General features: G+C 37.7%; 3 protein-coding genes across 5 annotated transcripts; 2 read left to right on the top strand and 1 right to left on the bottom strand.

Moving 5' to 3' along the window:
* Positions 1–4: 4 nt before the first annotated feature.
* Positions 5–2616, top strand: LOC145502378 (beta-lactamase-like protein 1). Its single transcript, XM_081481697.1, has one exon. The coding sequence runs from the start codon at positions 811–813 to the stop codon at positions 2605–2607; it is 1797 nt and encodes a 598-aa protein (XP_081337823.1). The 5' UTR covers positions 5–810; the 3' UTR covers positions 2608–2616.
* A 526-nt stretch (positions 2617–3142) lies between these two features.
* On the bottom strand, positions 3143–13237 carry LOC145502380 (protein AATF-like). 3 transcript variants are annotated; one of them, XM_081481699.1, is made up of 12 exons: positions 12921–13237; positions 12181–12576; positions 11759–11896; positions 10995–11266; positions 7205–7327; positions 6778–6822; positions 6137–6244; positions 5773–5841; positions 4570–4634; positions 3973–4053; positions 3543–3614; positions 3143–3276 (listed from the first exon to the last, which is right to left on the bottom strand). In XM_081481699.1, the coding sequence occupies exons 1-12, from the start codon at positions 13228–13230 to the stop codon at positions 3204–3206; spliced, it is 1752 nt and encodes a 583-aa protein (XP_081337825.1). In that variant the 5' UTR covers positions 13231–13237; the 3' UTR covers positions 3143–3203. The 3 variants fall into 3 exon arrangements, with proteins under 3 accessions (XP_081337825.1, XP_081337826.1, XP_081337827.1); XM_081481700.1 differs by having other exon boundaries at positions 12945–13237; XM_081481701.1 differs by lacking the exons at positions 3143–3276; positions 3543–3614 and having other exon boundaries at positions 4011–4069.
* A 323-nt stretch (positions 13238–13560) lies between these two features.
* On the top strand, positions 13561–21506 carry LOC145502434 (eukaryotic translation initiation factor 4E type 3-like). The gene is made up of 8 exons (XM_081481764.1): positions 13561–13761; positions 13844–13916; positions 14632–14726; positions 16425–16485; positions 17631–17697; positions 17917–18011; positions 18804–18864; positions 19371–21506. Exons 1-8 carry the CDS (start codon positions 13568–13570, stop codon positions 19448–19450), a joined length of 726 nt encoding a protein of 241 aa, XP_081337890.1. The 5' UTR covers positions 13561–13567; the 3' UTR covers positions 19451–21506.
* Positions 21507–22832: the final 1326 nt, after the last annotated feature.

Here is a 22832-nt window from a genome sequence, read left to right as displayed (position 1 = left end):
ATTATTAGATGCATTTTCCCATCTTTTTTATTTGCCGAGAGCCCACCACATGACCTGCAAATAACTGCATAGAAATAATGGTCTGCTCATGCGTAGTACCGTTTATAAATGTGTTTTGAAGCAAGTAACATTCTGCTGATGTGTTATTGTAATCACACTCTAGGGAGAAAAATAAGAGATCGGGGAGCTGAGCCGATAATTGTTCATTGACTTGAATATATAGGAACATTACGGACTCCAAGACAATATCTACCTAATGTTAATTTTCCAGTTTGTTAAAAAACGGTCGAAGTTTAGAACTTTCTAGTAAATAAAATGATGCTGACAACACTTTCGCGAAATTTAATGTCCTTTTTTATTTTCCCCTATCGACATCGCAATCGCGAAAATAAAGCTTCGCGAAATACTGTCTCGACAATATCGCGAAATTAAGCACGAGCAAAATTACGAATAAGGTGATTTCTCATAATTTAATTTTGCAACCGTCCTGTGACCTGTCTTGAATTATCAATAATTTAAAAGCTACTTTATCGTCAACATAAAAGGAAATGACAAATTGTCATGAAGGAAAACGACAGAAATTTGCGCGCTTGAATTTCAAACTTCTTCGAGACCGAAGAAAATCGGTTAGTCAAATAAATCGGGCGGCCCTTAATACAGTTGCGATACTTAACTTGTGTGATACGGGTTGTTCGTTATTGGTGAAGCGTGATATCTGTTAAATGCTGTCGACAATATTATCCTCGTTCTCGGACGACAGGTGCCACAGTCATCTTTTACAGTTTAGTACAAACGTTATTTGCATGTAGTATGGAGTTCGAAGAGTTCGCGATCCGACCTGCCCGTCGTCCACAAAACAGCAGGCGCCCGGCGCCTCGCCAATGGGTAATCTTGGCTGTGATAAGTTCAGTTCTGGCTGTTGTCATGACGTTACTGTTCACTTGGCACGCTGTAACGTACACTCAAAGAAGTTGCGACGTTCAAAAACCCAACGCGACTGCACGTGAAGAAACAAGACATCACAAGGCAGTGTCTCTGAATATTGCGTGTCCTGAATTTCCAACCGTAGCATCCTTATCTCGCCCTCTACCGAGCGAAATACAACACATTTTGGACAAGGTTGATTCTTATTTAAGCGCAATCATCGATGAAAACTCATCTCTACCAGCTATTTCAGCAAACGTTTTTCATCATGATTCTGTGATGTGGAGCGGCCATTACGGAAGTAAAACCTACAACAAGTCAAGGGCGAGACCTGACGGCGACACGGTGTACCGCATCGGAAGCATCACCAAGATATTTTCAGTCCTTTTGATCTATAAGTTGTTCGAGTCTGGTGTGATCGACTCAGTGGATGATCCTTTAAGCAAGTACGTGCCTGAGTTCGATGTCAAAAATCCTTTTACAGACGAGAACATTACACTGAGGCAAATTGCCAGCCAGATGTCAGGGCTTCCGCGAGAAGCTCCCTGTGTGTACCACTGCACTCAGACCAATTCCACCGAGCAGCTGAAGTTACTGAGAAATAGATATCTTGTAATAGAGCCTTGGACAACGCCCTCTTACAGCAATCTCGGCTACGCTCTGCTGGGAAGGCTGTTAACTGAAAATCTGCTCAATAAAACTTTTGAATGCTGGGCGAAGGAAGAAATTCTCGATCCCTTAGGAATGTTCAATACTGGCTTCAAAATCACTAGCGATGTAGAAAAGAACATAGCCTTTCCATACCTAGGAAAGGGCCAGAAGAAAGTTTCAAAGACACCTTTTTCGAGATTGGGCTGGCTAGCTCCCGCTGGCGAGATGTATTCCACGGTAAACGACTTGGCAAAACTGGGTATGATGTTTACTCGACCATGGGCACAAAAGATTCTCAAGGTCTCGACTATCCGTGAAATGTTACTTCCAGCTGACATCGCACCCGACGGGCGTACAGTTTGGGGATCCCCGTTCGAGATGTTGTACATCGGGGGGTTTGTTGTGCGAGGCAAGGGTGGAAACATCGACACATACGAAGCTTTCTTTACTCTTGAACCGAGACTACAACTGGGAATAAACGTGTTAATCAGCGCCAGAGACTTTATGAAACCCCAGGGTTTAACAGCCATGGCCATTGCTGCTAAAGCCCACGATCTTTTGCTACCAGCCATAAACAACACCCTGTTCGCCATGCAGATTGCTGCATCTTTTCCCATTGACCCCAGCTCATTCATCGGGTATTTCATTCTCAGGCACACCCTCCCGATAACACTAGAGACATTCCACGCCATAGCGCAAATCAGCGTATTTGAAAATTTCCTCCGTCTTCAGTACGTGCAACCTTTGTCATTGTTTATCAGGATCAGACATATCGGGTTCCCTTTGACGTTTCAAGCTTCTTATCATCACGAAGGCATTTCTTGCTGGGATGAGAGAAGCGGGATATTAGCGGATGTGCACTTTGCTGCTCCGAGTCAAAACGGGCTGTCACAGTTTTTCGACGCTCCTGGCTGGAGTATTGTTGGCAAACGAGTAGCATTCGACCCCAATTATCAACCCCGTGTTCTTGAAACTGAGAAGGGACTTATCAAATCGTTCTTCCAACATCCCTACTTTCGCCAGCCGTTTTAATCCCGCCCTATTCCGTGGTCGCAATATTTGATAGCAGTATTCGCCATGAGCCAAATACACCAGTGCCGGCAGTCTCTGATAAGTGTTCAGGTGCCGCCTCCAAAGAGTCTAGAAAGAGTCTGTGTGGAGTGGGATTAGTAAGAACTTCTTTCCTCTTTCACATGGAGTCTCGGGTTCGTGAGGCACACAAACTTCGCTCACAGACATTTGAGTCCACTTCCAGCTGCACTTTTTGGAAAGAACACAGTATAGAAAGTGTAGGGCTTTGCATTTTAGGTCAGAGTGCATTTAGTTGAACACAAGAAAAGATTCGAAAACAAAGATGATAAAAAAAAAAAAAAAAAAAAAGCCGTTAAGAAGCCAAACAAAAAAACAAACAAACAAACAAACCAGACGAACGTACGGACAATGCATTGTCATCGGAAATTAAATTTATTTCCTTATTATTGTTTTGTTTTACTGGGATAATGTTATCGTCATCATGGTGCCAAGAACACCTCGTAAATACATGTATGAATAAGTGTCAGTTAATTTCTCTGATGAAGTGATGATTTCAGAAGATAAAGATGAACCGTACATGCAAGATGAAACTTTGGTCATCTGAAAACGTTGATATCAGCAGCTTGCTCTTGTTGTTTTGCTCCAAATAGAGAACAAAACAATTCATTCCTGTAAAAGGTAAAGAGAGAAACAAACTTGTTCAAATGACTCTACCAACAGAAGCCCGTGTGCACAATGTACATAAAAGTTAATGTATGCAGTTGTAAAGCAATAGCAGCAGTTGTAAAGCAGCAGTTTTAAAGCGCAAAGACTCAATTACAAAACGTGTGTAAGAAAATGTACGAGGAAATAAAGCATAAGGTTTAAATTTAAAAAATTTCTCATAAATACTCGTTCTCTAAGTGTAAGGAAAAATAAAAAAATGCGATACAAACCTCGAGGAATCCGCCAAGGTTCCTCTCTCGATTGGTGCCATGAAGCTGACAAGCTTGCCATGAATATCATACCTATCAGGGAACATGCGCAAGGTGAATTTCTATGTCAACGATAACTTTCATTCCAAAAATCTTTCATACCCGTTACCTTTACTTGTAACAAAACTACAGAGCATAATTTTCTAATTGTGCCTCTTAAGTTAAATTTGGAAGGCGCAGAGACCAGTTGAAGAGGCAGGCGCTTTATCACTTGCACGAGACAAATTGCTTTCACAGTGAATTTTATTACCAAGGAGTAAAAATAAGGCCCATGGAAATTGCAAGGAAAACTACCGGGAAATCAGCAAGCAGCAATCATTGCAGTCTATTTTATAGTTGCTGTGATCCCTTGACAAGAACTAGATGCATCACTGTATACGGGTCAACTCACCGAATTTTTCGGCCTTTGCTAGCCTTCGTGTCGACTTTCCGTTTCACTTTTCGTCTAAGTTTTTGAAGTTCAAGCCATTGTCTAAAACGGGAGAGCACTGTAATTATTCAAAAATAAAAAATTAAGGTTCGGAACAGAGAATTACTTCATATTATCCTGCTATGGGTACAACCAGTTTTTAATAATAGTAGTATTGAGACCAGTAATTTTTAGCGTTTTTTAAATTTCATTCAATAAATAGGTCTAGATAGCAGGTAGGTATTTTGAACGAGCTTCTAGCTGATGGATGTTACGTGTCTAAATAAATGATTCTTGTATTGACTGATTGATTGATTGATTGCTGTAATTCTGATAGTTAACACGTCTGATTTCATCATGTATTTTCCAGACAAAAGTTTTGACAAATTACTTATCAACATAACATCGTAAAAGTCTCGTTTTCAAAAAAGGCAGATCTGTCTAAGCTTAGCCGAAGTTTATGTTTCTAGGACGGGTATAAACATTCAGAATGTTTAAGTACATGTAACCAATGATATGTTGAAAAATGGACCAAGGCTTTTTGTCCAGTTCCAATGAAGTAAGTAGAGGTAACCTTACCTTCCCATGTCAATTGGATTATCAGTGTTCCCACTTGTACGCTGCTCTATAAACTCGCGTAGAAGCTATTAAAAGCGCCAAAAATTAGTCAGATTTAAATTAACAAATAATTTCTATCCCTGGCATGTGCTTCATGCACATGCTTTTGCAGTTTACAAGGGGGAGTTGAAGAACTAAGTAAAAATTACATTGTAATGTCTGAAGCTAAGACAGCATGAAGGGTAAGACAGTTAATCCCTGCGGCAGGCCTTACTAATCTCTCTCAAGTTACCTTTAGATATGATCATAGTATCCAGCTCTCCCACAGGAAAACCTTACTACGCCCGTCTAGTATACATGTAGGAGTTTTCTTGGAGGCTAAAAGGGCGTGTGAAGCTACTTGGGCTGTCCACGCGTGTAAAAGTCAAATGATAGGACTACATGCGGAATCGCCTGGGCTGTCAGAAGTCAGGAGTGAAAATGAGGTTTGTACAGGGGACTAAAATTCCACCCAACATTCTCCCGTGCTGTAGACTTTCTAGAGTGGAAGAGCGCAGTGACAAATCTAGGGGAGGGCCCCCCGTTCCTTTGGGTAAAAAAAGGTAAAAGAGAAGGAAGGAAGGAAGGAAAGCTAGCGAGGCAAGCAAACCAACCCCCCCCCCCCCCCTCTCCTTAGCTTAAGGTCTATATCCATCACTGGAGTGGAAGAATTGAACCTGGGACCTTCAGGTTACAAAGCTTGCAAAACAGGCGGATTAGCGCGGCAGAGAGCGAAACGCTAGGGCGAAACGCGATACACCAGCGCGGAGGGCGACCACGAGCGCCAAGCGCGAGACGAAAAAAAATCTTTGTTTTTTTCGTCTCGCGCTTCGCGCTCGTGGTCGCGCTCCGCGTTCGTGTATCGCGTCTCGCTCACTGCTTCGCTAATCTGCCTGTTCTGCAGGCTACAGGTTACAAGACTGATGTCCTCTCCATTACTTACAATTTACTTCTCCTAATGCTTGCACTAAAGTAGAAGAGGACCAATCTAACCCTAATGAGGCCAAGATAGATTAATATGCACAACTAGAATGGTTTAGACTAAGGACAACTGAGAGGATTATGAGTAAATAATCAGATTTCAGTCTGCATTTAGGATAACTTTATGAAACAGGACAGTTTATGTATATGAAGACGCACAGGTACAATATACACAATGTACGGAAGGAATCAATTGTTTATTACCTGGTGATAAAAGTCATCATCATCAAATATCTCTGAGTCGTAGTCTTTCAAATGCAGATCAGATTGCTCCTAAAAAAATAGAATTTTTATCCACACTTAAATAAGCAAAAGTAAACTTTACCATACACTGTAATTACCAATTGATTTCATACATGTACATGGAAGCAGTCAGAGTAATTAGCCAGTTATCACGATAACATATTTACTCTCCTAGATAACCTGCCATGAGGCATATACATATATATATATATATATATATATTTTAATTTTAATTCATTTTTTTGAAAGGAGGGTATGATTGCAGGTCCTTTAAAAATAATTGCGATCAACTAACCATAGATTTTTTGAGTTTAACTGTTTGTACCTCTTTTGACTCTGTGTTTTGTTCATCATCTTCCGACTTGCCAAGGACTCTGTATGGAGTTCTCTTGAGTTGAGTGCGTTTAATAAGACGAGCTTTGTCAGATAAGATCTGAATTGGACCGAAAAACAACAATAACAAATGTATAATCACTAAGTAAATTAATACAATTACTTAATTTAAAACCCCACAAGACTACATGTACATGATATTAAGTTGAAGTCTGAAGAAGCTTCCTGAAGTGAAGGTCACATTGTTTAAGGTCATACCAACATATACATGTACATGTGGCAACAAAGGTTTGATTAATGGAAGTTAATATATGAAAGAACATTATGAACTATGTATCTGAACTGTGAAGAAAGGTGTGAAGACATGAATGATGATCACACCAAAAGTTATAAAGTTTAACACAACTTAAACAGCTGTGAAATTTAAGCCTGAAAAAAATTCAGACTTGAATGGGATTCAAACCCATGACCTCTGTGATACCGGTGCAGTGATATGCCCACTGAGCTATCAAGTCAACTGGGAGCTGGTCACATTGTGAGTTCCTAATTTATCTGTAGAAGTGAATATATGGAACATCATACTTCACTCAAGATCTAAATCCAAGACGCCATTTAAGTAGTCGACTTACGTACATGATTTATCTGTGCCAAAGCCGAGCGGTCAAAGGAACTGAAAGACTGGCAAGAAAAAAAAAAGAATAATTATTAGCAAAATATGAATATATTGATATTTACAAGAGATACATATACTGTAAGAAATATTAAAAAAGTAATTACAATTGTATGTACAGTGTATGTTATTGTTTGTAGTAAACAGTGGTTACTGTAATCAAAATACATTATTAATACTAGTTAACTACATTTTATTCAATAATATGTAACTATACGTATTTTTCCAGCAGCTTTAACCATGCCTAACAAATTGTAATCAAGCTATCTACATGGTATATACAGTCAGTCAGTCAGTCACTCATCCTCATCGGGCTCATGAGGACTCTTGAGGCCGGATGGTACGTACAGTGGCATCAGTTTAACTACAGTACCATGTACCAGTTGTTACCTTGCTGTTTAGCTTTCCTGATGCCAATCTAGTTTTCTCACTCCATTTTGATATTGTTGCATCTCTGTAACTCTTGAAGGCAGCATGTCGTTTAGAAATATATTCTGCATATTCTGAGGTGGCCTGCAGTGGAGGTGGTTAAAATCAATGACCAGAAACAATTTCAGGGTTTGAAATCTTAGTCGCTTAGTAGACTAGTCAACAAGGTTTAAAATCTTGTAGCTGAATGCTTAAATCAACCCCTGTTGTAAAAGCCCCCCTTAACATCACAATTATAATACCAATTTACCTTCAACCAATAATATCTACATGTACGTATACCTTTTATAATTTTAATTTCAGGCACACAGCTGATTTAATTTTTTTTTGTATCAAATGGTGGAAAAGGGGTGGGGTGCTGTGTTTTAACTGGGGATAGATCCTGATGTTGCATGCGTGTGTACCTTGTCCATGATAGATCATTTGGAACTGTAATTTTTTTACAGTGAGCACATACGGGTGATTCCACGTTGTGGACATTACATTTAGAACCAAAAATTGGAATTTGAAACTCCTGCCAAACCTTTATACAGCCAACTAAGCTGCTGAAACTTGTGCATTGAATTACTTTAGTGACCCCTTATATTTTCTCCAGGAAAAAAATAATTTGCTCACAAGACCTTTGAGCAGTGAACTGAAGAAGGTCTGCTGCGGACATTACAGCAAAAAACAACCACATTATTCAAGTGCCTTTCCTAAAATTGAGTTTCCTGTGAATTGAAAAGACTTGAGAAGGACATAAAATGTAAATTGAGCACTTTTAATGACGAATTTTCCAAATGCTATGAAAAAATTCAACTTCGCATTCATTTGTTGACTCTAGAAACAAAAATTGATGTTGTGGACATTACAAAGAATTTGTTGCGGACATTACATTTTTGGGAAGATACTTTAAATGAGCCTTGATGTTGCTGGGTATTCTTGTATGTTCTAGAGTGTTTTATTTTATGAAATAAAGCTACAAATAACTTACTTTTCTTCATTTTCTGTGTACAAATCTGCTACAGCTGACACTACACAGTCAAACTGTATTTCAGGCATGAAATTATATTTTAAAGACTTATAAAATCTGATTTCTTTTACTATACTGAGAGGCATAAAAATTGACCGGACATTTTTTGTGTTTTTGAGACTGTATTTTTTTCTCTAAAAAATTAATAAACTGTGCTTTTTCAATTATTAATCTGAAGCTTTTAAGATAAATAAACCTAAAATGCACTAACTTCAGGCAACTGCTATAATTTTGTTCTTGAATTCAAGTTTTACTCCTTGCTCTTTGTGCTGCCTTTGTCAGAATAGAAAAGCTAAAGATTTGCAGTTTGTCAGTGGCCTTCTTCCAGAGAGCATGCTCACAAACCAGTTTGAGCATGCTCAATTTGAAGCTTTTGAATTTAATCAAGCAACTGTTGGTTGAAAACATTTGGTATAAAACTTTTAGCTTGATTGTGCTGTTATGATAAATATTATTGGTAATTGACACTGATTTAAGTCATAGTATTTAACATTGACATTGATTCTTTAAAATGAAAAAGGTTCATTTGAATTGCTTAGTGTTGGAACTGATACTTAAAATAAATCATATTCTTTTCAGAGCTCTATTCTTGGTTTTCACCAGTCATGTGATCAAAACTAAAAATCGTAACCATTCAATAAATAAATTCAAGAATCTAGGATATGATAGATGATTGCTATATAAACAACCTCGCCAAGAATCAGGTTTCTGCTGTTGTTCATTCGCCCGTTATTCGCAGAAGCGTGTCATCCAAATTTATAGAGCTTTGTATGGAGACGCCATGTTTGTGCCCTTCGGAGGGGCACAAACATGGTGACCGTAAAATAACAAAAACATCCGTCCTTGAGTTTTGCTATTGAAACGAACATTTTTACTCTAGTGCTCCGACACATTGAAATAAATGCTTCTTCTAGTGCAAGCACCGTTTATTTAACAAAAACTAAAGCGATAACTCGTCTTTTGACCTACGCGACAGTCTTTTCTGGCCGCCATTTTCATGTCACGCAACGCAAAAGCTTGGAGTGCTCTGTTACAAAAAGAAGAACTCTGTCGAGCTAAAACATTGCCAAACGTCACGTTCCTACAGGGCCTTTTATCTGATGAAACTAAAACCTCAGAAGGAAGGATAATTTCTAATTTTGGAATATGACTACGTCACATGAAAACCAAGAACTATTTGTCATAAAAGTAAGATAAAGATTTTGTTGTGTCCATAATGTAATGTCCGCAACGCTTTAGCCACCTTAATTTCTGGACACAGAAAACATGTCTGGCCAACCTTTTTCATTAAAATAATGCTAATATCAAACTAAAAGAACAGCTTGAATAGTTCCTGAAAGTAGTGTAAATCCTTTTCAAAAATTGAAAAAAAAAAAAGCCTTAACGTTGCGGACATTACGTACTGTAATGTCCGCAACACAAATTAAATACTTTTTTCCCAGAATAAGTCAAGTACATGGGAAATTATTCATAGCCCCATGATTGCTTAAGGTTAATTCTAACCACACATACCCCAGTGACTTTGTAGATAATGGTAGTGTTTTCAAATTACTTTCTTTATGTTCCCTTCAAGAATTTTCAAAATAATGGTATTCAAATATCCCAAATTCCAAAGCTTCCCAGCGAGTGGGTGTGGTCAATAAGTGCAAAAAGTTGGTAATTCTAAACAGCTCAGTATATTAGCTATCTGCTAGTATAAGTTTAAATACGGGGAATAGGACATGAAAATTTTCACTTTTTAGATGTCTCATGTGGAATTGCCCATACACATGTCAAATCCCACAATTTCGAACTCTCAGGGGAAACAAAAAATAGTCTGAAATAGTGGGAGTTTGAAATAGCTGACATTACATGTATTATATAGATAGGACCCTGCACATGCTCTGATTGGTCAAAAATGCATGTTTTATCAGAATATAAAACATAGAAAAAGTGTGTTTTATTGTTTTTCCCCACATTACCTCTATATCATAAAGCAAACACTCCCCTGCGGCTCGTGTTTTCTATATTTCCCTCATGTTCTCAAATGCCCGTCGTGTTTTGTCACAGCGTAATACACTGCTTCGGCTTCTTTATTTGTTAAGTAAATGACCAAAGAGCAAATTCAAGGGAAATGGTTATGAATTCGAAGTAACAGGATAGCCAACTCAGTTCAAATTAGTGGGCCCAATTTTAAATGAAATATTTAATTGATTCATTATTTTATCTGCTGGATGAATAAATAAACACATGTACCTCTTACTACCAGAGTTTGAGGTCCATACTGTACATGTATGTAAACTTGTACAAAATCAAGTGCAAAGCCCAAAGTGCACGGGCCATAAATCAAAGGAGGAAAAAACTAGGATCTGTAAGGTACAGTACAGGCCGACTGAGAAAACAAAGTTAGTTCTTGACATATTTATTATCTCTCCCGTGTGTCTGATGGGTTCAGGAACAATTTCTATTAATGACATGGAAGGACTTCAAATTTCTGACACACTTCCAAAGCAAAATGAGTCAACTTAAAATCGCTGTTTAGTCGCTAGCATGTTTTAAATACACACTTAAAGTCAAAGAAAATTTTCACCTTTTACTTGCTATAAAATTTAAAACACTTGGCAATAAATCACGAAATATTTTGGCAACAAAAGCAGCTTTAAATATTAACGAGCCATACAGTAGTGGCCGAGCTGCTAAATTGACAAATTACAGTGCATGTAGTAACTGTATAATAAAGAAAACAACCCAGCAACTCACCAATTCGTGTTTTCTCTTGGCAGGGAGCTTTAGACTACCCTCAGCTTGGTCGGGTTTAACTTCTGCATTCTCAGCACCATCACCAAGATCATCATCACTTTTCTCATCTTCTGTATCACTGGGTATTTCTTCGTCCTCATCACTGCCATAAGCAGTACTTTTGCTTGATTCTACCCCTGGGTGTAAGATATTCCTAGTATCAGGATTCTGTTCTAGCAGTTTCTCTTGAATCCACAACAGGTTCCCAAGCAGTTTAGCCACTGTTTTTCTTCCTAGAATATTGATGCACACAGACATTTATCAGCTGCAATAGTTACGCACAATGTACATGTACATGTATGTAGAGTGCTCTTGACTGTAAATACATGCAGTAAGAACTAATTATGCATGATTATTGTCCAAATATTAAACTCGGATTATCTCAGTCTGTACAAAAGTACTGTGACTGAAATTGTGATGATGTCACACTTTCTTACAGGCAATATTTGGTACATTAAAATTTTGTAAATTTAACGACATTATATATACAGTCAACTACTGTGCAAAGAAAAGTGCTTTAAGATGTGAATTAATAATAAACTATTATTAAGTCCTCAATGGCAAAATTGAACATTGTTTCGATTCTACTTAGCAAGCCTGATAAAGCTTTCTCTAAAAGGTTACATGATTTATTGCATGTTGAAGTTATTCAAGTTAGAATATTGGTATACACAAGCTACAAATACCTGTTTACTGTTATTAATTATATGTGTAGTACATTGTACCTTGTTTGTATGACTCTCTCAAGTTCTTGTCGCCTGAAGAATTAAATGATGCAAGTTGGTCTTTCTGTGGTAGCCTGTTGGCAATCAAAAGGGCCTTTTGTAATCGAATACGCATCTCAAGGAAGCTATCCCACAAGCCTAAAATATTACAAGAGTTTGTCAGTATTACAAGAATGCATTACAAGTATTGAAGTAAATACTACTTATATACAGTGGTATGATCCCTTAGAAGAAAGCACTACCATTATACATGTACATGTACATGTCTTCCTTACTTTACTGTGCATGCAACAAAATTTCACACAAATTCTGGCACACTCCCTCGGTTTGGATGGTACTGTACATGATTATATAGTCAGGTATAAGTTGTACAGTTTACTTGATTTTGTGATCAATGACTTTTTATGTAATCAGGAACTTACTGAGTTGGTTCTTAGCAGCTTTCCCTTTCTCCAGATCTTCTTTTAAACTTGTAGTAGAAAAACTTTGAAAGGCATCATCACCCAAATCCTCATCATCAACATCATCATCATCTTCATTGCCACTAGAGTCCAAATCATCCTCAGTGGCAGAGGAATAATCTTTGTCACTTTTGTTATCACTAGCTGAATGGAAACTGTCCTTTTCATCGTCACTGCCATCATCATCATCATCATTATCACCACCACTGCTGTTATCATCCTCATCCTCGTCATCGTAATTGCTACCAGTTATACCATTTTTCCGCTTCCTCACAGTAACCTCTTGATCCTCACTATCATCAACATCTGGGTCATTATCACCTTCATCTTCTGGCATTCTCAATCCACTGATGCTACCTAGATTGACAAAAAAAGCTACATGTAAGACCCTTAACAAAGAAATGAAAAACAAAATAATGTTGGCACCTCGATCTTGGCTATTTATTAACGTAACAGAAATTTCATCACCAGATTTCCTCTACATTGGGAGATTAAGCAATGTTCAATATGAATACTTAATCCATCAATGCATCAATAACTTATGCCGGGCTCAAACTAGATAAGTTCCTAAATCCAAAAATGACGAGCTCAGAGGGTTGAAGCTCCACGTGTGTGCTTCAACTAAGACACGCACAGACTCACTGAAATATTTAGGGACTCATCTCACATTTCTACCACAGTTAATTTTTTTAGTGCTATACCTTCGGAATCACTCTCTAATGTACCTTCCTCTTCTCCATCCGAATCATCAACATGATGACTTCGCGAAGCTTCAATCTGGGCACGTGAAACCCTACGGCCCGCGTACTTCTTATCAACATCGTGTAAGAGAGGAGCGGTTTTCTTACGCAGATCACTGATGGCTGAAACAGTTTCGCTTTCAATGTCCCCATCTTCGTCTCCTTTATCGATTGCCTGAGCTCTTGTGACATCAAATTCGTCTTCATCTAGATCAAAACGGCTTGGTGCTGGAGTCGATAAAGAGCGCAACTGTTCAGCTAAAGACGCCATGTTGGACTTGGAATAGCTTGGCAGCCTCGCCTTAAATTATTGAACCGACAAAATTAGCAATTACTGGGGATAGGCTGGCGAACTGTTTTGAAGATAATTTTTTCGTTTCGCTCCTTGTTAAAAATGATTCTTATTGTTTTTACGTTAAAAAATTGATAGATTTTAAGGTTTCTTTGTTGGGTTTTCAAGAAACTGGAGTAAATTCAACATGACAGGTGACGAGTGAAGCCAAAATAACTTACCGGCCAGGGGAGGGAGGGGGACGAAGTGGCACACAATAGAAGATGTGGAACACTCATGACGTAATTTGTTGTGGTTTCACAACACCGCTGTGGAAATGGCGGTCGAGCCGAGTGCTTCCCCCATGTTGTCAACTGCTTTCTTGCACAATTGCGTCTCAAAACTAGAAGATGGCAGCTCTGAAGACAACAGTAAATCGCCACATCTATCAAGGAAGTCTCTGAACGAACTAGAAAGTTCTGAAAAGAGTGGAATTCCATTAAATACTGCTTGGACGTTATGGCATGACAAGTGAGTATCGTCTCCGCCAAAAAAATATTTTTATGCTATAAGTTTGTGCTCCTCACCTTAAGCGGTGATTATTTATTTCTAGATATGTTCGAGGGGCAACAGCAGCGGAATATGCAGCGAATCTGCGAAAAGTGTACACTGTTCATACAATTCAGGTATTTTTCTTAGGTTAAATGTAAGCTAATTCGAACGACAAAGCGAAAATTTCTCGTAACTTGAGCTGTCAAATTTTTGCAGTAAAGTCTATAACCTTACCACACATGGATACTTATCGTCTAAGTGGAGTTTTAAAGTTTTAAACCTCAAGTTTCAAAAGGTCAATGAAATAAGGCAAAACTAAGAGAAACGTAGCTCAAATGTTCGTTTAATCTTAACAATATCTTGATTCCTACAGCCGGTGCTTTGTTTGACAGCAAAGGTGAATTAATGATGAGCTGGTTTGTTTTGAAATGAAAATGACGATTTTCTAGAGGATCGGGCCTCCATAAGGAGTTTTTAGTTTCTTTCGCAAATATTTGTGCTATTCGTTTACTGTTTTCAAAGATCTTCGATGTGTAGTGATCAATACTCTTGAGTCTTCTCCACGTCAAAATATAAGATCAAAACAAGAGCTTATCTCGGGTAATAACGCGATTTTTTTGCCTGCGTAGTTAACTTCTAAGTTATAAAAGTTCAAAGGTCGAGAACTAAAATCTAAGTGCATGGTATTTCTATGGCGAAATTTTGAGCACAAAGACTGTGGATTACTGTAGGTACACATGTTAGGCAATGGTACAAATTTGATAATTTGATAATTTAAATACAGTGTAGGTACAATATATTTGATTTTATACTGCAATGATATTCATTTTGTCGATTTCAAATTCTTAGAGTTTCTGGAGTGTCTTCAATAACATACCACTCACGTCATGTCTGGATATGAGAACGAGCTATCACTTTATGAGGGGAGAGAGAAAGCCATTATGGTAAGGAATTAACATAATATTGAAAACATGACAAAGTACATGTACCTTTCAAATGGTTCGTCTTGAAAAATTTAACCCTTTTTTCCTGTTTGTCACTTAGAACTTGTCTTCAACATCTCTAGTGAACATTGTGCATTACAGTACAATTTGGTAATGCGTGATTATATTACCCCTGGACGTGTTTTTGTACCCAAACAATTGCAATTTGATTAATATTGCCCAAATTTATGCTAGGGATGTTTTATCTGTCTGAGATGAGTTAGCTGTCTGAGCTCCTCTTCATATGAGCCCGGTCAACTGGGCTGGCTCGGTTTCCGAGATCTCGCCTCTCCACTCTTTCCTTGAATTTTTTTTTTTTCGTGAAATTTTGATGTGTTCATATGAGAAGCTGGGCTGGCTCGGTTACCAAGATCTCGGTTTTTGCAGCCGAGATCTTGGTAACCGGGATGGAAATTTTCCCATATGAACACTCCAGCCTGGGTGACAGGGACCAAACTTTGTGACAAAATAGCTTCGCTTTCGCAACATACTGTAGCAGCCAAAATATATGGTGTATTTTTTGTTTTGCATGTATTTCCACATCAGAGGTACATGTATACAAACTACAATGGAGGACAAAAATCCTTGGAACAGTTATGCAAAACCTTGTTTCCACATCCTTAAGTTATCAAATAATCAGACGTAGCATAATATGAACCTCTCTAACCACGTGGATACCGAGAATGGACCTCCCCTCCCCCTCCAAACAATGTTGGGATGACGAAACACTTTCAGGACATGCGAAAGTGTACAGGGCTGCACAAACTACAACATTGCTTGGGGGTGAGGAGGAAAGGAGGAGAAATATAATTAAGGCATAGCGTGTTAATTGTCCTAAGAGTTTTGTCCCCAATTGTAGCTTTATTAGTAAAGTTACTTGTAATAGTCCACAAAGCTACATGTATGGCAGTCGCGAATGATACAAGTTTATGTTCCACCATTTTGGTTTTGTTTCTTGAATTTCATCCAGGTTGACTGGGCTGAAATCTCCCATATGAACAGACCATAAAATTTGTCCCAGTAACTGAGCCAGTCTGGTTACCAGGCTCATGCGAAGAGGCCCTGAGGTGGATAATTCATCTGCTTGAGACAGATATTGTTCTTTGACAGATTTGTCTGTCAGTACATATTCAAGACGTACGTACTGACAGATGAAACAACCAAAGACGAATTTTGCCACATGTAATTTGTCTAAAAACTGGGTTGTACCTAGACAGATTTAAGGTGCTTCCATCTGATGGATAAATTGTCTCCTAACATAAATTTAGTATCAGATAATTTGTCTCTTAGTATAAAAAGGGCCATTCCACGTTGTCAAGTGTACATGATTGTATACACTACAAAGGATGTGGAGTGGGAGGAACAGCAGTGAAGAATTGTGTCTAAAATACCTTAGGTGGAGCCTCTGTGCTCTGTGTCCTTTCCAAACTTACTGTAGATTCATGGATAATTTTTTTTTTAAATTTTTTTCTTAGTCCCGCACTAGAAATTGATTTTTAGATGGTAGCTAATTATTAAATCTCATTCTTAAATGATCCAACAGAACGTCTAGTTATAAGCTGTCCGGTCTTTTCCCCCTTTGGTATATTACACTTAAGATTAGTAAAGTCATCCATGTACTTTAATCCTAAACTGAATAATATTTCCATGAATAAATAGGGAAGACAAAGAGAATGTTAATGGGGGCTACTGGAAAATGAGGTGCTCCAAGCAAAACACAGTAAGTCATTTGTTTTGAGTTTTTGAGTTGTGAGACTGAGACTTCAAAGTAATTTACATGCAACTGCAACATGTTCAGACTCTAAGAGGGTCTCATTCTAGCTAATTCAGACGTCATTTGTAAAACCAAACAAAAAAATTGGGACTAAAGACTTTCTTACAATTGTTACAACATTTGAGACTCCGATTGATACTGACGACAGCTATAGCGGCGCTTGTCCACCGCTAGCTGGACCGCACAAAATCCATGGATAAACACAACTATTTTGCACCAAACTTCTTTAGGAACGCCTTCTTTATTGTTGTATCGTATCGTGAAACTAAAAAACAATTGATTTACGAAATTAGGGACAAGCAAATAGCTTAAGAAATATTCCAGGTAAATCAGACTTACATTCTTGCCGGATCTGGCGAGAGTTGACATCAGTAGAACCTTTCCTTCCTTCGATGTGACTAACAGGCAATAGGATGTAATTTCTTTTTCTTCGGAGCACGAGTGCTTGCGAAAACTGATCAAAGGTCCTTTTTTCCTAAATTATATTGAATTACACAATAGATGTCTACCGCAACACGCGCTCTGTATGGAAACGTGAGACAACTTAAGAGCGCGTGACAAGCCACCTAGTGTGACTTTAAAGATTAAACCAAATCAAACAAGGGATAGAAACTCGTGCTATAGGGGCACTTACAACAGCTTTAACAAAAAATCGAGACTGCAAGGTGCACACTTAAACTGCCAAAAAACAAGACTGCGAGACCCATGAATTCGGAAAAATGTTGCGAGACCCGTGATTTTTGAGGACCATTCTTCACCGCTAGCTGAGTAAACACGTTACATTGATGTGCATAGTAACTAAATTTAGTGAGGACATTGGACATCAGTTTTTTTTTTTTTTCACCACTGAAGTTCTCATCAATTGTTTCTGTCTGAATTTTGACATGATGGCAAATTTGAAATCTAAGCTTGAGTTTTGCAGGCTAAGGAACATTGTACATGACATCTTGATGCAGAACATTTTGGAATGAGTACACTGTAATTGCATTTTAAATTACATTTGGAATTAATTTTATTCTAGTCAGGAATTTTTATGAATTTTAGTAATTTTCAAAGTTACTCAACTCTGTTTTTTTTTCCTGTGTACATAGGATAAGGTCTGGAAAGAATTGCTTTTGGCAGCCATTGGTGAACAATTTGTTGGCAGCGTAAGAGAAGGTATTAGTACTTCCTAAATTATGGTTGTATTTTTATTACTATATGTAAGTAAACACAACTTATTTTGGCCCGGGTAAGAATGAACTCTCTAAGAAATCGCAAGTGGACTTGTCTAATAATCAAACTGAATAGTATGTACATAGATGATTGACTGTTAATAAATTTACATTAAATAAATGGAAAATTGTCCACTAAAATCAACAACTGTTTAAATTACAGATGACGAGGTGTGTGGCATAAGTGTCAGTGTGCGTGACAGAGATGACATCATTCAAATCTGGAATTCAAATGCGAAGGCTGTTGAGGATGCAACAGTAAGAAATTTTCTATGATTGATTTTAATTGTTATTAATAACATTATTGCTTTAATTTAGAACTATGTACTAAACAAATGTTAAGAAAATGTAACCTATGTAGTGCATGTATGTAAGCTGTAAGTACTTGACAATCATGCAGAAACCTTTAGGGAAAAAAGTTTGAATTTAAACTTACAGTGCTGTAGAGCTAATGTAGAGCTGACAACTGTTAATTTGTCCTTACAAGATAGGGTTCCGGAACAGAAGGGTGGGGTGCAAATTGAAAACATGAACATGTGCTCCCCTTGTCTCCTCCTCCCCTATGGATATCAGCCACTGCTTTCTTCTGTTAATCCCACATTCAAGTAAATCAAGAAATTCTTACCTTTATGCAACTGGAGCATCATACTTTACTTAACATGATTATGTACTTTACATAGGCACATAGCGCACGCAGAACATTTTACCTATATTGTACAATTGTATACTTTGCAATTTGCGAGTATGAAACACCTTAACACACATAACATGTACATGCCTACATGTACAGGCCTACATGTATGTGCATCTTGGTGCTACAGCTGGAGATCTACATTGTTGCACAGTTCTGTATGCTGCAAGAACACCATGGCTTTCTTGTAATTTACATTTTGGAAAAACAAACAAACAAACCAACAAGAACAAAATAAATCAAAACAGAAGCAAACATTGCAAATTAAATCAAAGGGAAGCAGCTGTACACGTATACATGTACATGTGCCTGCTTACTTAAATATGTCACATTTTTTGTCGTTTTTCTTTTTCAAACAGGTTTTAGACAAAGTGAGGGACCTGCTAAAAGATGTTGACTTGTTCGATGATTTCTACAAATGTGAGTTTCTGGTAATTAGCTAGGAACAAGCAGACTTTATTGCATGTCATTATCAAATGCATGACTTAATTCTATATTTCAATCATTTACATGGTCCTGAAGAGACCAAAATTCTTGTTACTAATAATTATTATATTTAGTTAATACCTCAAAGGTTGTCGTACTATAATTTAATATGGGCTGACTTCCAGCCTGCAACTTACAGTCTATGCGGAGAAGAATACAATTATATTTTTATTTATTAAGGGTACATGTACATGTAGTCTTCATTCCTTTTCCAGCCCAGCTTGGTTGTTAAAGGGCCAGTATTTCTTTCTTTCTTTCTTTCTTTCTTTCTTTCTTTCTTTCTTTCTTTCTTTCTGTCTGTCTGTCTGTCTGTCTGTCTGTCTGTCTGTCTTTCTGTCTGTCTGTCTTTCTTTCTTTCTTTCTTTCATTTTTGATGATTGTTACATCCATTTCTTAATTTATTGAATGTACATAGAGTAATTGATGCTCCCTTCTTCCAGCTCACCAAGCCCATGATGCCTTTGAGGGGGTCCGGCCTAGACCAACAAAGCCTCCAGGATTTCCATTTTTGAAAGAATGACACAGATCATTTCCTGCATGTATGAAGTCCATCTTAGAGCAGACCATGGGGGCATTTTTGGCAATGACTCTAGAGCAAATACTGCCAAATTTGTGCATGTGTGTTTGGTTCAATTACCATCTGAGGAATAGCTTAACAGTGTTAGTGGAACTGCAGCAAAACTTTGAGATGCCTTACATCAGCTGTCCTCAGAGTCCCTCCATGGTTGATCATGATGCAAACACAGTTGAGCAAATTCAGCAAGGTCCATACATGTATACAGCAGCAGTCTCCATATACAGTAGCTGGCCAACGTGTGGCTGATTTTGCTGCTTTGGGTTTTTTTCATGGTGCAACATGAAAGCCTAGAGTTGGAGAGAAGATTCCACAGAGCGGCCAGCAATGAAATCATATCAAGTCACTTATAGTATCAAAGTGCAATTGAGACCAGAAGGATAACATCCATGATTTTAGATATAGTTTTAAAGATTCTAGTCTAGGCAGCAAGACTCTGTAAATCTCAAAAGTACCCATTTCCAAGTCTGTTCTAGTCCACAATAGAGGGATTCAGCTAACATGTTTATATCCCACACAATTCAAATCATGTGATGATTCTTTTGGGTGGTTATAATCTGCTTGAACATACTCCCATTCAGCCTCATGCAATCAGTTGCATGGTGTAGCAAATTGTACAGATGTAACCCCCCAAATGAATCATTGTGGTCCGAATCGGGTGGCAATTAACGATGTAAACACATTATCCGAATTTGCCTATATAGTGGTGTGGCCATTTTATTTGAAATGATAATCATGTTTTATCAGTGTTACGTTAATTATGATGATGCCTAGCAATTTCTCTGAAAAAAACTACCTCGCTCAGGAAGCCTTTTTAGGTTTTACCGTCAGCAAGCAGTTTACTACTGCTATATCCTTTGATACTATCGCACATAATTAATATGCACGTGAATTTCGACCAATAAGAGGGGAATGGAGTAATTGAACATTATGTAATTAGGTGTATACATGTATGTGTTTGTATTTCTTGTTTTATTATTATAATTATTATTTTTATTATTTTTTTTTTTACAGACAGAGCTGATAGAACAACTTCCCATGTAGATGATAATTTTATTTTTCAGGGCTCATTTCTGCAAGATTTAGGATCAGGATATGGTAGTGTCAACTTTTGAATTCAGTTTTGCATACCACTGAGTGATTGTATTTCTCTCAATTAGTTTTGTTAACCTTACCCAGGTGTATTTAATTTGGAATACTGTCAAACATTGACTGAAAAATTGTGTAATTCTGGGAAATGTCCATATACCCACTGCATGGAAGGTTATTAGAATATCTGAGGCAGGTGAGGCTCAAAAGCCTTTTTTTTTAAGGAAAGTGGGAATTAAGCTAAATTGGGGAGAGGTTTTCAAACCAATTCTGTGGGAGGGGAATGGGTGTTGCGTGGAACAACATATGTACTTTTAAATTTTGACGTAAACAAGGACCTTGGTTAACAGTAGTCCTGCTGTAAATGAATAACATACTTATTTACCAATTATGTAGTAAAAGTGGGACCTAAGGGGCTATAACAAACTTTTTGCATGGGGAATATGTAAAGGGGAAAAATGTAGATAGGATCGTTTGGATTGCAGGGGGTGATTTATATGACTCGTAACGTGGAATAATGCTGAATCCAGAAAACGAATACAATTAAGCACGATTTTTAAATGTAGTTTCGTTGACATGTATTTTTTTAGGACAATTTTTTTATGTTTTGGAGGGAAAGGGGTGTGGTTAAAGAGGGGTTGATGGGGCAGGAGAATATAGAAGATTACAGGACAGGGTTGTAGCAAAGAAACCCTTCTAATGTAGTCCCGCCCCAAAAAAACTGAACACATTTTCTACTCAAAAATCAAAATCGAAGTGGAACATAAAAGGACATAAAATGTCTTCATCCAGAATGCAGAATTTGTTTATTAACAGTGGGCTTTGAATATGACATGGGTTTAATGTATGGTTACCAGCAAATTGTGCGTGAATGTGTTCAGTGACTGAATAGTCGTTAAAAGGTTAAACTTAGATTTGAATAGATATATGGGTCCAAAGTTTCTACCCCTCTTTTGCGTAGCTGTCCTTACCCCCACCCTCTGTGCCCCATCTTCTATACCTCGCCATCTGATAGTTTTTTTTTACCCATATTATTTACATTTTGACTGAAAATTCCACAGATTCCATATAACACTTATTTAAACGCTCTCCTTGCTCGAAGTAAATAAAGAGCAACATTTTAATAAACTTATTAAGTAACAATTTACTCAACATAGGTAAATAATTTAACTTAATTAAACATTTTAGAGCAGTTTTCATTTAAGTGTAGAAAAGTAATTGTTTTTTTTAATACTACACTACAGGAATGGCTTAAGAGAAAACGCGCGCCACGTTTTCATCCAATCAGAAGTAAAACCAAAACCAATCACAACTCGCTCGTTCGCTCTTCGTGTCAGCTACATGTATGTCATTACTTCGAGTTTTGATTGGTTCACTGTATTGTCTGCGTCCCTTGCGAAAGCATCGAGTGATTTCTTGGTGTTTGGTTTTCTTACACTCACTAACAGCTCTTAAGATTACATTACTCGTGGACTTATTTTGTTATTTCTTCTTTTAAGACCATTGATTGCTGTATCTAATGTATATCACACCAATCAGATTGGAGCTATTATGAACAACCAATCAAATTGGTGCTTATAAAGGTGAATCTTTGTGTGAGGAGATTTCATCCATTTGAGACCACCATCTTGTTTTCCCATAAATAAAAGCAGTTATTATTGGATAAGCGTTACTTCGAAATTTCCGAAGCTGCGTACATAAAGGTTAGACCGACGACTTTCTGGGTGGGTTCAGATATGAGGATTTACTTAGTAAATTGCAAGCGATTAAGCCTTTGCAGAAGCATATCACCTAGAACCCTAGGTGATATGCTTCTGGCCGTTGGTTTTGACATTACATGAACTTTCGAATGAAACGCGTCCTACCAGCTTGACAACTCCAGACTTCGTAATTGATTTTAGCACCATTGAAAGATATGGCTTAATCAAGTAGCATTTACATGTACAGTAATATTGTAGTCTCTTGGAATCGATACCAAGCAGCGCTCTTGTTTCTTCGCCCGCACCCTCGACCCTCAAAATTTTACCCTCGAACCTCGACCCTCGACAAAAAATTACACTCCATTTTTTTTTCTAGTGGGATGAAAATGAATCGTTTCTTTCAACTTCTGTTTTTTTCTCAGACTCCTTGCTTTATTCAGGTTATATCCAGCTTAGGCCCCGTCCACAATGACCAGGCCGGAGAAATTTGAAAACGAAATTTTCACTTTGAGAACGCATCAAACGTTTCCCGTCCACAC

Source organism: Orbicella franksi, chromosome 11, assembly GCF_964199315.1.
Source record: "Orbicella franksi chromosome 11, jaOrbFran1.1, whole genome shotgun sequence".
Lineage (NCBI taxonomy): Eukaryota > Metazoa > Cnidaria > Anthozoa > Scleractinia > Merulinidae > Orbicella > Orbicella franksi.
Note: the sequence above shows the minus strand (reverse complement) of the source record. Positions and strands in the feature narration are given on the sequence as shown.

Excerpts from the sequence above, each read along its gene's own strand:
- LOC145502378 (XM_081481697.1), top strand. The coding sequence starts at position 811 with ATGGAGTTCGAAGAGTTCGCGATCCGACCTGCCCGTCGTCCACAAAAC.
- LOC145502380 (XM_081481699.1), bottom strand. The coding sequence starts at position 13,230 with ATGGCGTCTTTAGCTGAACAGTTGCGCTCTTTATCGACTCCAGCACCA. Across the intron at positions 11,897-12,180 it reads AGCTGCTAAGAACCAACTCA|GCTTGTGGGATAGCTTCCTT; the intron begins GTAAGTTCCTGA and ends GTAATATTTTAG. Across the intron at positions 7,328-10,994 it reads CCAAGAGAAAACACGAATTG|GCCACCTCAGAATATGCAGA; the intron begins GTGAGTTGCTGG and ends CCTCCACTGCAG.
- LOC145502434 (XM_081481764.1), top strand. The coding sequence starts at position 13,568 with ATGGCGGTCGAGCCGAGTGCTTCCCCCATGTTGTCAACTGCTTTCTTG. Across the intron at positions 13,762-13,843 it reads TGGACGTTATGGCATGACAA|ATATGTTCGAGGGGCAACAG; the intron begins GTGAGTATCGTC and ends ATTTATTTCTAG. Across the intron at positions 13,917-14,631 it reads ACACTGTTCATACAATTCAG|AGTTTCTGGAGTGTCTTCAA; the intron begins GTATTTTTCTTA and ends TCAAATTCTTAG.